Source organism: Manis javanica, chromosome 1 (genome assembly GCF_040802235.1).
Source record: "Manis javanica isolate MJ-LG chromosome 1, MJ_LKY, whole genome shotgun sequence".
NCBI classification, from domain to species: Eukaryota; Metazoa; Chordata; class Mammalia; order Pholidota; family Manidae; genus Manis; species Manis javanica.
In genome coordinates, this window is record NC_133156.1 from 26,977,696 (window position 1) to 26,989,740 (window position 12,045).

At 48.2% G+C, this 12,045-nt stretch overlaps 1 protein-coding gene and 1 long non-coding RNA gene across 5 annotated transcripts in view; one reads left to right on the top strand and one right to left on the bottom strand.

Annotated features, from left to right (window-relative positions):
• The window catches only part of LOC140848172 (uncharacterized), a 48,556-nt gene extending 47,213 nt beyond the window's left edge, over positions 1-1,343 (bottom strand). Inside the window, exon 1 of the long non-coding RNA XR_012128722.1 lies at positions 385-1,343. This is a non-coding gene — a long non-coding RNA (uncharacterized lncRNA). The remainder of the gene's footprint in view (positions 1-384) is intronic.
• A 2,126-nt stretch (positions 1,344-3,469) lies between these two features.
• The window catches only part of SLC36A2 (solute carrier family 36 member 2), a 29,568-nt gene continuing 20,992 nt past the window's right edge, over positions 3,470-12,045 (top strand). For all 4 annotated transcript variants that reach the window (XM_017640727.3, XM_073230421.1, XM_073230422.1 and 1 more), the window contains exons 1-4: positions 3,470-3,762; positions 8,282-8,372; positions 8,917-9,005; positions 9,812-9,907. In XM_017640727.3, coding sequence (XP_017496216.2) covers positions 3,587-3,762; positions 8,282-8,372; positions 8,917-9,005; positions 9,812-9,907 — 452 coding nt within the window. In that variant the 5' untranslated portion in view covers positions 3,470-3,586. The remainder of the gene's footprint in view (positions 3,763-8,281; positions 8,373-8,916; positions 9,006-9,811; positions 9,908-12,045) is intronic.

Sequence of the window (12,045 nt, forward strand, 5' to 3'; positions counted from 1 at the left end):
AATGACTAGGCCTTTCTGTCTCACACACACACATACACATGCACACACACATGCTTCTCTCCATCTCCACCAGCACCTTGTCTGTCTCTCTCTCACACACACACACACACACACACAGGCACACTTCATCTCCATCAGCACCTCATCCCTCTCTCACACTCATGCTTCTCTCCATCTCCACTGGCACCTTGTCTGTCTCTCTCTCTCTCTCTCTCACACACACACACACACACACACACACACACACACACCTCCGTCACCACCACCTCTTCTGTCTCACCCACATGCACACATGCACGCACACGCACAGACGACACTTCTCTCCATCCCCGCCAGCACCTCAGCAGCCCAAGCCCCCGTCACTGTCATTGGGGCGGTGATCACCTCCGCGCTGGCCTCCCGCCTTCTCCCTGCTCTTCTGTCACCCACTCTCCACACAGATCTCTCCAGAGCTCTTCGGAGACCTCCCAGCACACATCCGGTGACACCCGGAGCGTCTGGCGCGGCCCGCCTCTGCCCCTGCCCTCACAGGACTGCCGCCCCCGCCTCCTCGCGGCTGCTCAGACTCCCTGCCTCTCCAGGGCCGCCCGCCCCTCACCCGCACGGCCTGGGCACGCCGCCCACTCTCCGCCGGCCCGCATCCCGGTTTCCCCCAGCTGGCTCCTCCTTTCGGTTCGGGCTCCAGCGCCCCCTCCTCAACGTCCTTCCCTGACCAAGCGCCCTGAACTGCTCTTCCTCCCACCGCCGTCATCCTCCATGGCTGCACCATGCTCACTTCAAGGCGTTTACCGCCATCTGTGATTGCTCCTCCTTTATTGTCCGCCTCCTCCACTGGACTGTGAACTGACTGACATGTTGCCATGGACTGAATGTGTCCCCCTAGATTCATACATTGAACCCTAACTCCCCAGTGTGGCTGTATTTCGAGATGGGGCCTCTAAGGAAGTAATTAAGGTTAAATGACATCATAAGGGTGGGTCCCTTCTGACCCCAAAAGGATCACTCTTCTTAAGAGAAGAGACACCGGTGAGTCAGCTCGCTGTCTCTCCACACACATACCAAGGAAAACCCTGTGAGGACACAGGGAGAAAATGCCATCCACAAGCCAGGGAACTCTCCGGGGAACTGGCCCTGCCAGACCTGGACCTGGGACTTCTAGCTTCCTGAGCTGTGAGAAAACAAACGTCTCTGCCGAAGCTGCCCAACCCGCGGTGTCTTGCTGTGCAGTTCTTCCTGAGACACAAACACTTGTTTGCATTTGCTCATCACCTTCTTTCTAGCTCCTGTCATAGCACGAGGCACATGGCAGGGACTTGGTACATATGTGTTGAATAAATGAATTAAATGTCTTGTTTGTGCTTCATTTCAAGGTATCTGGGAAACGGTGAGAGCAGCAGGGCTTGAAAATCAGGTGACCCAGACTGGGTTGGCCTCCGTCCCCCCATGACAACAACAGTAGCTCACTGTGTCACTTCCCCTCTCTGGGCTTTGGTTCCCCCATAGTACAGCTCAGCAAGATGACCTTTCAAGTTTCCTCTAGTGCTAAAATGGTATAAAAATAGCTCCCCTCTCTGGAACACTGGCTGTGACACAGGCATGGTATGTGTCCCCTTTTTCATGTACTCTATGCTGCCTACAGAGGTACAGGTACCTCCATCAGCATCTCACAGATGAGGAATGCCAGGCACAGAGAAGTGCCCCAGCAGAAAGGGAAGGATATTTTTAAGGTTCTTACAGAGGAAAATGAGAATTTAGTTATCTATGGCAGTCCCTAAAATTAATTTGGAAAATTGCTTGCTGACAGGTAGTGCAACAGGGTGGAGGTGTGCAGGTAGTGCTCTGCAAGTTTCCTTTTAGCTGTTGATGTCCGGGAGGAGCCCCTGCCAAATTCTGATATTTCAGCAACCCCTCTCCCAAAAGTCTGAAGATTAACTCAGGGTCCTTCTCAAAACCTGGAGAGGAAAGCAAGAACTAGCCTCATCTCTAAACATTTCAAGTTCCCTGACAATCTTACTTACTCATCTTGTTGCCTGTGCAGGAGCACAGATCTGGTAGTGGGATGAGATCTGAGTTGAGAAACAAATCATGGAATCTCAGTACCGTGACTGAGCAGCCCAGAGGATGCAGCCTGCCACCCCACAGGCTAGGAGTGCTGCCACGTAATGGTCCCAGACCAGTGAACAGAGGATGTTCTCAAACCACAGTGAAATGTTTCAGTTGATTCAGGGCAAGAAACTTGAAGGGCGGGGCCAGGATTCAAACCAAGGGATCAGTGAAGTGGTGAAAACCACAGGCTTCAGAGATAGAAGGATCTGACCAGGGAGAGTTCAGCTCTGCTGGGAATTAGCTGTGACCTCCCTGAGACTCAGTTTCCACATCTGTAAAAACAAAATAACAAGGCTACCCAGAGAAGTAGCCAGGCTTTACAGAGCCTGAAGTTTATTCCGCCAGGGCAGGTGGGGAGCTGGCAGGTATAGATAAGGGGTGGAAAGGGCCTCTTTAAGAATACAAAACTACAAATTCAAAACTGCATACAGGACCTTGGAAAGGGTCTAATGTAAGGGAGGGCTGGACAAATCTGTCTCGAATGCTAGCAGTTAGCTGTGAGATCCTATAAAGCTCTTGGCACAGGAGATGATGGTGTTGGGAGGATTATGCCTTGAGGGGAATGCTGTAATTTTGAGGGAAGAGGAAATTTTGGTCAGCTCAGCTGTCACTGAAGCAGGGATAATGACAGAGAATGGGAACTGGAGATACCCCCAAAGCCTTCTTTAGCTGCAGAGTTCCATCCTGAAAGTCTTGTGTGACCTTAGACACCTCCCACCCCCTCCTGGCGCCAGAGCCCTGCCAGTGAGATGTGGCTCTGGGCTGTGCTATCATCGCCTCTCCCACCTTTACCAAAAAAATCCCATTACTGTCTCTCTGGAGCCTAACAAAGGCTAAGAAGCAGTTATAGGCGAGTGCTCCTTTTTTCCCCAACATTTTTCCAAGAAAAGGGAACTTCAGAAGGACGTCTTAGTGCGGTCAGTGGTAAGTGGAGCCTCTGCCCCGGATGAATAATGAGGTGGGGTGTAGGTATTCTCCTGAAGGGAGAAATGGGGTATTGGTTAAAAAGCCTTAAGAGCTGGACTGTGGGCCCTACTTTGTCACTTTCTAGTTGTGTGACCTCAGGTACGTTCCTTCAGTTCAGAGCCTGATTTCCTCATTATGTAATTTATAGAGTTAAATGAGAAAATATAGGTAAAGTACTTGGAAGAGTTCCTATCCCTTAGTCAAGTGCTTAATAAATATTAGTTATTAAAATGATCAATGTTATAGTCGCTGTTGCCATTACTGTTGTTAGGGGTAGGTGGGCGACTCCCCAGACACCTCCCTTCCTCTTCCAGAGCCTTCCTCTGCCACTGGGCTTCTTCAGGAGGGAGGAGTTGGCCCCAGGAAGGTGGGCGGGGCCTCAGTCCAGCTTGGCCAGAACCTGCTCAGGCACAAGCCACTGTGCTGGGTTTGCACCTGAGCAGACACCTTCCTGCTTGCCTCCTGCAAGCGCAGACCTCCTCATCACCTGGAGCCTTCTCTTTCTGAAGCAGTCATGCCTGTGACAAACAGTGCCAAGGGTCTCCAGGGAGCTGTTGACCTCAAACTGGACCTCAGGTCCCCTCCTGAAAGCACCAAGACGCTGCAGAACAAGGATTCCAGTTTCTCAGATGGACAAGGGGCTCCAGTATCTTCTGAGTCACTGGGCTACGACAAGACCAAGGGCATAACGTGAGTACTCTTCTAGCCTGGAAGTTTGCTTTGGCAAAACCCCTGGGTGGGCGGGTCTGACCACCCATCACTGTGAAGATGGACAAACCGAGGTAGCAAAGGTGCAGTTAGAGGCTGAGTGCAGATGAGAGCTTAAAGGGGTGGGAGTGGAGACCGTCAGAAAGCCTTCAGAGCACGGTGGGGTGGGTGGGCACGCCAACGCCAGCCACCCCCGGCCGTGCCCTAGGTCATGGGCAGGGGTGGTTAGAATCCAGTGTTGGCCCTAAAGTCAGCTTTGCTCCTGGATGTACCTCTGGGGGTGGGGGGAGGTGGGTAATCCCCAGCTTCTTGGAGAAGGTAAGATTTTAGCTACAGTGTCCTCACTGACCATCAGGCCTCCTCCCTGCCTCCTTCCTGCAGTTACCCCAGTATGTGGAAGAGTTGAGGGATATGTTTGGGGGGTGGGGACTCTCACACCCTAACAGGTAGGGGTCTCCTGAAAGAATTTAGGCAGGGAAGCCAAGCTACAGGGTCCCGCGAATCCTCACCTCCATCCCTCCAGCAAAGTAGCTAGTTGACCTCAGGAAGACAAATGGGGTGGCGTGGCAGAGAGTCCTGCTGCTTTCAGGAGACAATGTTGGCACTGCTATTATAGCAGAAGGAACGCCTGTGTCACATTGTGACTGCCCTTTCCCTTCTTTAAGCCTCAGTTTCCCCACATGCAAAACAGAGATAAATTGGTGGCAGTATTTTTTAAGGAGGCTTCCTGTGGAGATGAAATCTGAAGGGGTGGGGAGGGGGCAAAGCAAGGAAGGAGGGACTTAAGGGCCGGGCAAAGCCCCTTTCTTTCACTGCCTGCAGGACAAGTTTGGAACAGAAGCAATGACTGGCACCTGTGATGCAGTTCTGCTGCCCCAAGGCTGCTCCTGGGGTTGCTAAGAATATGTGACCCTACGCTTGAGTTTTCAAGCCTTGCAGCCATCCACTGCCCAGTGGGGGTATTTCTCAATAGGAAGCCTTGAGAGAACCAACTAGCTCTGGGTTCTGAACTGATAAATGGTTTGATGGCAATTTCAGCTACTTAAGAATCTAAAAAAAAAAGCACATCAGAACTAGAGGGGCCCCTCTAGTTTTGTAGAGAAGGGGCCCCTCTAGTGGTTTGTAGAGAAGGGGTAACAGGTCGGGTAACCGTGGCACCTATGGTGTCAGCTCCCCTGGGTTCAAATTCACACTTAGCTGCTGCCCAGCTTGAGTAAAGTGACGGAACTTCTCTGAGCCCCAGTTTCTCCTCTGTGAGACGGCTGCTCACTCTTCCCAGGACAGCTGCAAAAGTGATTGACACATGAAGCCCCTAAGCTTAGTGCCCATGAGCCCTGGCTGCTGTGAATACCATGATGGGCCAAGATTACCAAAGGAATTAGGGCAAAAGCCCAGGTCTCCTGCCTCCCAGCCCAGGGCTTTGATAGCTCACTACACTCTGTTTATAAGCTGGCTTAGTGGCCGAAGTTAAATGCTGATTTCCTAAGTCCTTTAGTTAGAAATTTCCAAAGTGACCTATTGGCCCTTTGCTAGATGCAAAACAAGCCTGTCATTGGAGGGCCACAGGGCACAGTGCTCTGTCAGCAGCGGAGACACCCACGAGGAGCTAAAGGCACGCGGACACTCTCCACCCTCTTTCTCTCCTCATTGTTGTCTTTAACTCTTACCAAATCAGTGCGCTGATCCTCAGGAAGCTAGAAGGTTTAGTGGTCAACATAAAGATTTGGGTGTTTGTGGCAGTTCTTGGAAACATCATTTCTCCTAACATTTACAGAGACCCAGCAAAGTGGACACGTTGCCAAAGATGACACAACTAGTTAAGTAGTAGCCTTAGGTTTTTTTTTTTTTTCAGATCCTCTGCCCATTTTTTTTTTTTTTGAGAGGGCATCTCTCATATTTATTGATCAAATGGTTGTTAACAACAATAAAATTCAGTATAGGGGGGTCAATGCTCAATGTACAATCATTAATCCATCTCAAGTCTAATTCTCATCAGTCTCCAATCTTCTGAAGCATAACGAACAAGTTCTTACATGGTGAATGAATTCTTACATAGTGAATAAATTCTTACATGGTGAACAGTACAAGGGCATTCATCACAGAAACTTTCGGTTTTGATCACGCATTATGACCTATAAACAATCAGGTCAAATATGAATATTCGTTTGATTTTTGTACTTGATTTATATGTTGATCCCACATTTCTCCCTTTATTATTATTATTATTTTTATTTTTAATAAAATGCTGAAGTGGTAGGTAGATGCAAGATAAAGGTAGAAAACATAGTTTAGTGCTGTAAGAAGGCAAATGTAGATGATCAGATGATCAGGTGTGTGCCTATGGACTAAGTATTAATCCAGGCTAGACAAGGGCAGCAAAACATCCACGGATGCAGAAGATTTCTCTCAAAGCAGGGGGGGTGAGGTTCTGAGCCTCACCTCTGTTGATCCCCAAATTCTCACCTGATGGCCCCCCTGCGACTGTGCCTGTCTTAGGTTGTTCCTCCCTTGAGGAATCTTACCCGTCTCTGGCTAACCAGTCATCTTCAGCGGCCATACAGGGAAATGTAAAATTGGTAAGTGAGAGAGAAGCCATATTGTTTGAAAAGGTTAGCTTTTTACTTCTTTGCAGATTTATGCCCTGTGGCTTCTATGCCCAGCACTTGTCTCAAGGTATCTTTACCACCTGGAGGAATTATGATACTTGGTAAATTCGATATGAGACACGAATTCTATTTAAGGGTTGTAATTAGGAAGAAAGAAGAAAAGCTATAGAGGTAGCATATGGAAGGAAACATGGGAGGATTGATTATTTCTTTGACATATCTTCTTGTAGAGTACCTTAAGTATGTATAGGTTTTAAACTACTAACTAATTTGCACACACATATTAACATAATAGGAATACGGTGACATAAACAAAGCAAATCTATAATTACCATCCATCTCCAGTGAAGCCAAGAAAACCATTTAGGCACCCTAGGCATTTGCGAAAATTTGTCTATGATATGATGGATATTGTCCAACTGTACTTGAACAGTCTGAGAGAAATCAAACAAATTAAAGCAGCCCAATTCTGGGATCTGTTCACATCCCATATGTTCTTTTAACCGTAGATAGTCTATAGTCATAAGATTTTGGAGTGCTACAACTTGCACCCCTCCCAACTCCTGGTTGAGTTCCAACAGTACAGATCCGGTCAAATTCGTTGTCTCACTGTATGCACATGCCAGCCTAGACATCTCCCTCCTCATTCCTATGGCAAGTCCAGGAGACAGTGGGCTGGATGCAGCCACAACCGCAGCATCGTCCGGATCCCTGTGGAGGCTTTTTGATGATCATCCCCCAGCACGAGTCCTCCAGAGAGTGCTGATGCCGGAAGCTCCTCCTCATATCGTATCTTAGTTCATTTTCTGGGTATCGAAGCTAGTAGCCTTAGGTTTTAATTTCTGGTTTGTCCAACCTCAGGAACCAAGCTCCGTTCACAGCCTCTGCTGCTCTTCACAGGAAGGCTAACATGCAGGAATTTCTAAGGTTTCTACAGTAGTGGATATAAACCTAATAGTCACCTGGGTTTAACCTGGTCCAGGTACAGAGAGGTATAGAAATTGGTGTTTTTTAATCCGCCGACAGAGAGGGTCCTCCCTGGAACCTTGCCCCTGAGGGTTCGGACCTGTCCCCTGGACCACCTCCACATCTGTTGTAAAGGGTCTGAATTTCTGTTTTTGTTGTCGTGGGAGGAGACACAGCATCCCACAGCTTGATGACCTGATCTGAGGGGAAAGAAATCCCTCTGGAGCCCAGTCCCCAAATGACCCTCTCCCAGCGGGCCCCGTCCGGGTACCCGAGGCATAGGGCCTATTCATTCAGAGGTCACGGTGACTTCTCTTCGCTGTCCGCCCTTTTCCCTTTGCTTGTGTTCAGTCCTGTCTCTGCCACTAGTGTTAGGAACTTGCACTGTGCGCTGCCACCTCTCTGAGGCTCAGTTTTCTTGGTTATGAAGTGGGTTGTGCCTTTTCTTATCTGTCTGGGATGTTTCCAGGAGGCAGTCAATAGAAGTGGGGTGAAGAACAGGGACTCTGAAGCAGTCCTGGGTTCAAATCCTGCGTCATCAATATATCCTTGTACAACTCATAAAAAAAATAATAACTCTATGCCTCAGTTCATCATCTACAAAATGAACACAATAACCTACTTTCTAGTCTTCACTAGAGGACTGAGTGAGATAATACATGTAAAGTACTTAGCATAGTGTCTATTTATATAGTAAGTGGTTTATGGTATGTGTTGAGGGTTACCTGCCAAAACCAGGACAGTTCTGGGCAAACATGAATGGTTGGTCACCCTACAGGAGAGCCAGAGGGGCTGGCAAGGCCTTGGCACTGAGAGATGGCCAGGAGTCCACCTACCCAACTTAAGTGTTGACATGCTGCGAGGGAATACCTGCCGGATCTCCTCACCCTCACACACCCACAGCCCCGTGTCTTTTTCCTCTCCTTCAGAGGATTCCAGACCCTGGTTCACCTGGTGAAAAGCAACATAGGCACAGGGATCCTGGGACTACCCCTGGCTGTGAAGAACGCAGGCATCCTGGTAAGAGCAGCTGCAGGAGGAGTCAGTACGACTGGGTTGTAGAGGGGACGTGAGAGGAGGGCAACAGGGATCATAGTGGTTCTCAGTGAGCAGTCTTTGGGGGAGGCACCTTGGTCCAGATTTGGAGTCCAGACATCTAGCCTGGGTTTGAGTTCTGGCTCTGCCACAGATCTGAGTGGCCTTGGCAAGTCATTTGCCCACTCTGTGGGCGTCAATTCACTCCCTTGGTAGAATGCAGAGGCTGGACTATGACTGGTTTTCCACTTGTGCTCTGTAGAGCACTAGTTCTTGGGGATACCTCAGAGGCCACCCAGGGGCAGAATTCTGGGTCCCCTCCTCCCACCACAATGCCCCATTTTAATTGTTCAATGTACTTTATTAGAATACTACTTGAGATTATGTTTGAAAGAGTAGCTGTTGCTGCTGTAAAGGAGTTTGCCAGAAAGTTCTTTGAGTTCTGAATAATATCTGCACCAGCAAATCCCCACCCCACCCCCGCAATGTTCTTTACCAACCAATTCTCTCCTCTCTTCCGTTCCACCAGATGGGCCCGCTCAGTGTGCTGGCAATTGGCTTCATCGCCTGCCACTGTATGCACATCCTGGTCAGGTGTGCCCAGCGCTTCTGCCACAGGTGAGGAAAACAGCATCCTCTTGTCAGTTCCTTTGGTACTTGGTGCTTAGGGGCATCCCAGACACATAATAAGAGTTTACCTCTTGAGGGTAGGGAGGGCAAGGGGGATAAAGGGGCACAAAATTTCCCGAGCATAATAAAGTTGGTCATGGGGACCATAGTCCAGCATGGAGACTATCCACTGATTGTGTGACATCTTCCTATGTTAACAGATAGTAACTGCACTAGTGGGGGTGAGGATTTAATAATATAGGTGACTGTTGAACCACCGTGTTGTACATTTGAAACCAATATAAGATTGTATATCAACAATACTTCAATCAAAATAAATTTTTAAAAAATAGTTTACTTCTTAACTTCCCCCAACAAGGCCAAGACAAAGAAAAAAGCACTGAGGGCAGGGACCTGAGGCAAGGCTCTGCTGCATGACTCATTAGACGATCTTAATCAGGTCATTGTGCTTATCTGCTTGGCTCATCAGTAAACTGGGCCTAAACAATACATGCCTCGCCTCCCTAGCGAATTCTCATGAGGATCCAATGGGATCATGAAAAGGAAAACTACTATAGCCAAGCAACGTGTATATTACTACCCCTTTTATTTAGTAACGGCTCCCCTTGACAAGGAAGGAAAGCAAGCCACTGCGGAAATACTGCCAGGTGTTCAAGTCTGAGCCAGAATTTAGGTCTCCGCTCTGGTGGTCTTTCTGCTCCAGCTGGGTTGTCTTGCTGTGTGTCTCGACTTTTCAGCTTGTGATTTTAGGTTAAGCTGCCTCTTGGTAACTGTGTATGCACTTTCTCCTGCAGGCTTAACAAGCCCTTTATGGACTATGGGGATACAATGATGCACGGACTAGAAGCCAGCTCCAGTGTCTGGCTCCAGAACCATGCCCGCTGGGGAAGGTACCTTGCTCTTGCTTTGCCTGAAGTGGATACAGGAGAAGGAAATGCAGCTGTCAGGGGTGGCTTCTTCCTGGGATCCTTGCTCATGTGGCACAGAATCTTGGACTCTCCACGTGGAAGGGGTTCATTGGCAACTTTTCTGATCCAGCCCTCCTCCTTGCATACCTCCAGCAACAGCATGCTCATTCCTTTGCTATGCAGCTTTAATATTATTCATTTTGTTATTAAACCACAGTTTTCCAGCTGCTACTATGTACTGAGCCCTGCAAATATCATGGGGAACAAGGCAAACAAGGCTTTGCCCTCACAGAATCAAAATAGTCCAGAATAGTACAAAAGGTAGACACTAAACGGTTTAGGACATAGTTACTTAATAAGCACTGGGATGAAGTACATTGAAGGAAAGAAGTTCTAGTTGCTAACAGAGCAGGTAAGGAGATAGATGTGCCTGGCCTTGGGTGGGCCTCCTAGGATGGAATCACTGAAATGAGTTCTGCAGGAAGGAGTTCGTAAGATGATAAATTGCATAGGTGAAAGTGGTCAGGATCCTGGACCGCCCTCCAGGAAGAAGGAAAAGCAAGCTGTGAAGGTCCCAAAGGAGGAAGGAGTTCCTGGCAGTTTCAAGGCACAGAAAGACCAGGCAGCTTGAGGGCAGAGTCATGGAGATGAAGACGAAGAGTCCAGGGTCCTGATCAAGGTATATGTTTTAGACCCTCATGAAGGTTTTGTTCTTAAGAGCAACCAGGGAGCCATTGGAGGGTTTTAATCAAGGAAATGCTATTTGCATTGTTTAAAGATCTGTCCGGCTTCTGTAAAGAGAATAGATTCTAAGGGAGCAAGAATAGATTTAGTCAGCCCATGAGGGGCTGTTGACATTGTCCAGGCAGTTGGTAGTGACAGCTGGGACCAAGCTGGTGGCAATGGAATAGAGAAAAGTGAATTTGGTAATGATTTCTAGATCTCAGGATTGCGGGGAAAAGAATCAAGGGTGGCTCAGATTTCCAACGACTTCTATTCTGGACAAGTTGGGCTTGAGGTGCCTAAGAGATATTCAAATGGAGATGCCAAGTGGGTAATTGTCTGTACAGGTTTGAACCTGTCTTCATACAGGAGTTACAGAATTGCAGTCATCCGCCATGAAGCCAGGGGTCTCTTAGGGAGCAAGTTTATAGTGAGAAGAAAACAGAGAGAAAGACCATTAAGAACCAACCCTTTGGTGAGCTGAAGTCTTCCTCCTGTCCCAACCACCTTCTAGATTTCAGGGATGACACAGAATAAGGTAAACCCCCTCTGTCCTCTGGTACTTGGGACTAAATCTACTCATTTTTGTTTTCAGGCCTGTCCTCACCCCATCTGCCTACTCTTTACCCAGTACCATCTAGATTGTCAGAGTCTCTATTGAACTGTGACCTGCCAGATCACTGCAGTGGCCCTGAGGTGCACCCTGCCCGCGAAGCATAGAGCCTGCAGAACACCATGGGTGTGGCGACCCCCTTGGCCCAAAGCCCATTCACATACTCAGTTAGTAAATTCAGCCTAGGAGCAGACTAGGAAAGCTATGAGATATTAATCAGAACTCTCCCAAGAAGAGGATTTTGCTTGTCACAATCCCTCAAATCCTTCTATTCATCATTGGTTATATAAAGTAGCTTTTCCTGTTCTATTTGGGAACCTTGCTTCACTGATCTTCTCTCCTATAATTTGAACTTCTTTTTTGAACTATGGGCTCTTCCTCTGAACATTTAAAATGCGTCTTAAAAATAGAAAAATAAATTAATAAAGCTTCCTAGACCTTACACTACCCTGTAGCCACCATCCTATCTCACATTCAGCATCTGGTGATTCAGCAGATACCCACTGAATACCTACAGTGTGTCAGGAAGTGCTTTAGGCTATGGGTCTACAGTGATGAACAAATGGCACCATCAAGACTTGGCGGTATGAAAGAACAGCCCACCCCCTGACTTTACTTCCACACATCCCATTCTCCCCTCTTTCAGGGGTCACCTGGATTTGCTGTCCTTATACTTCTACTGAAGTTCTTTCCACCAATGTCCTAAGATGCCTCCTTGTTGTACCTTCTTTGCCCTAGAGAACCTCTCAGCAGCAGTGGGTACAATCATTCGCCAAACATTCTC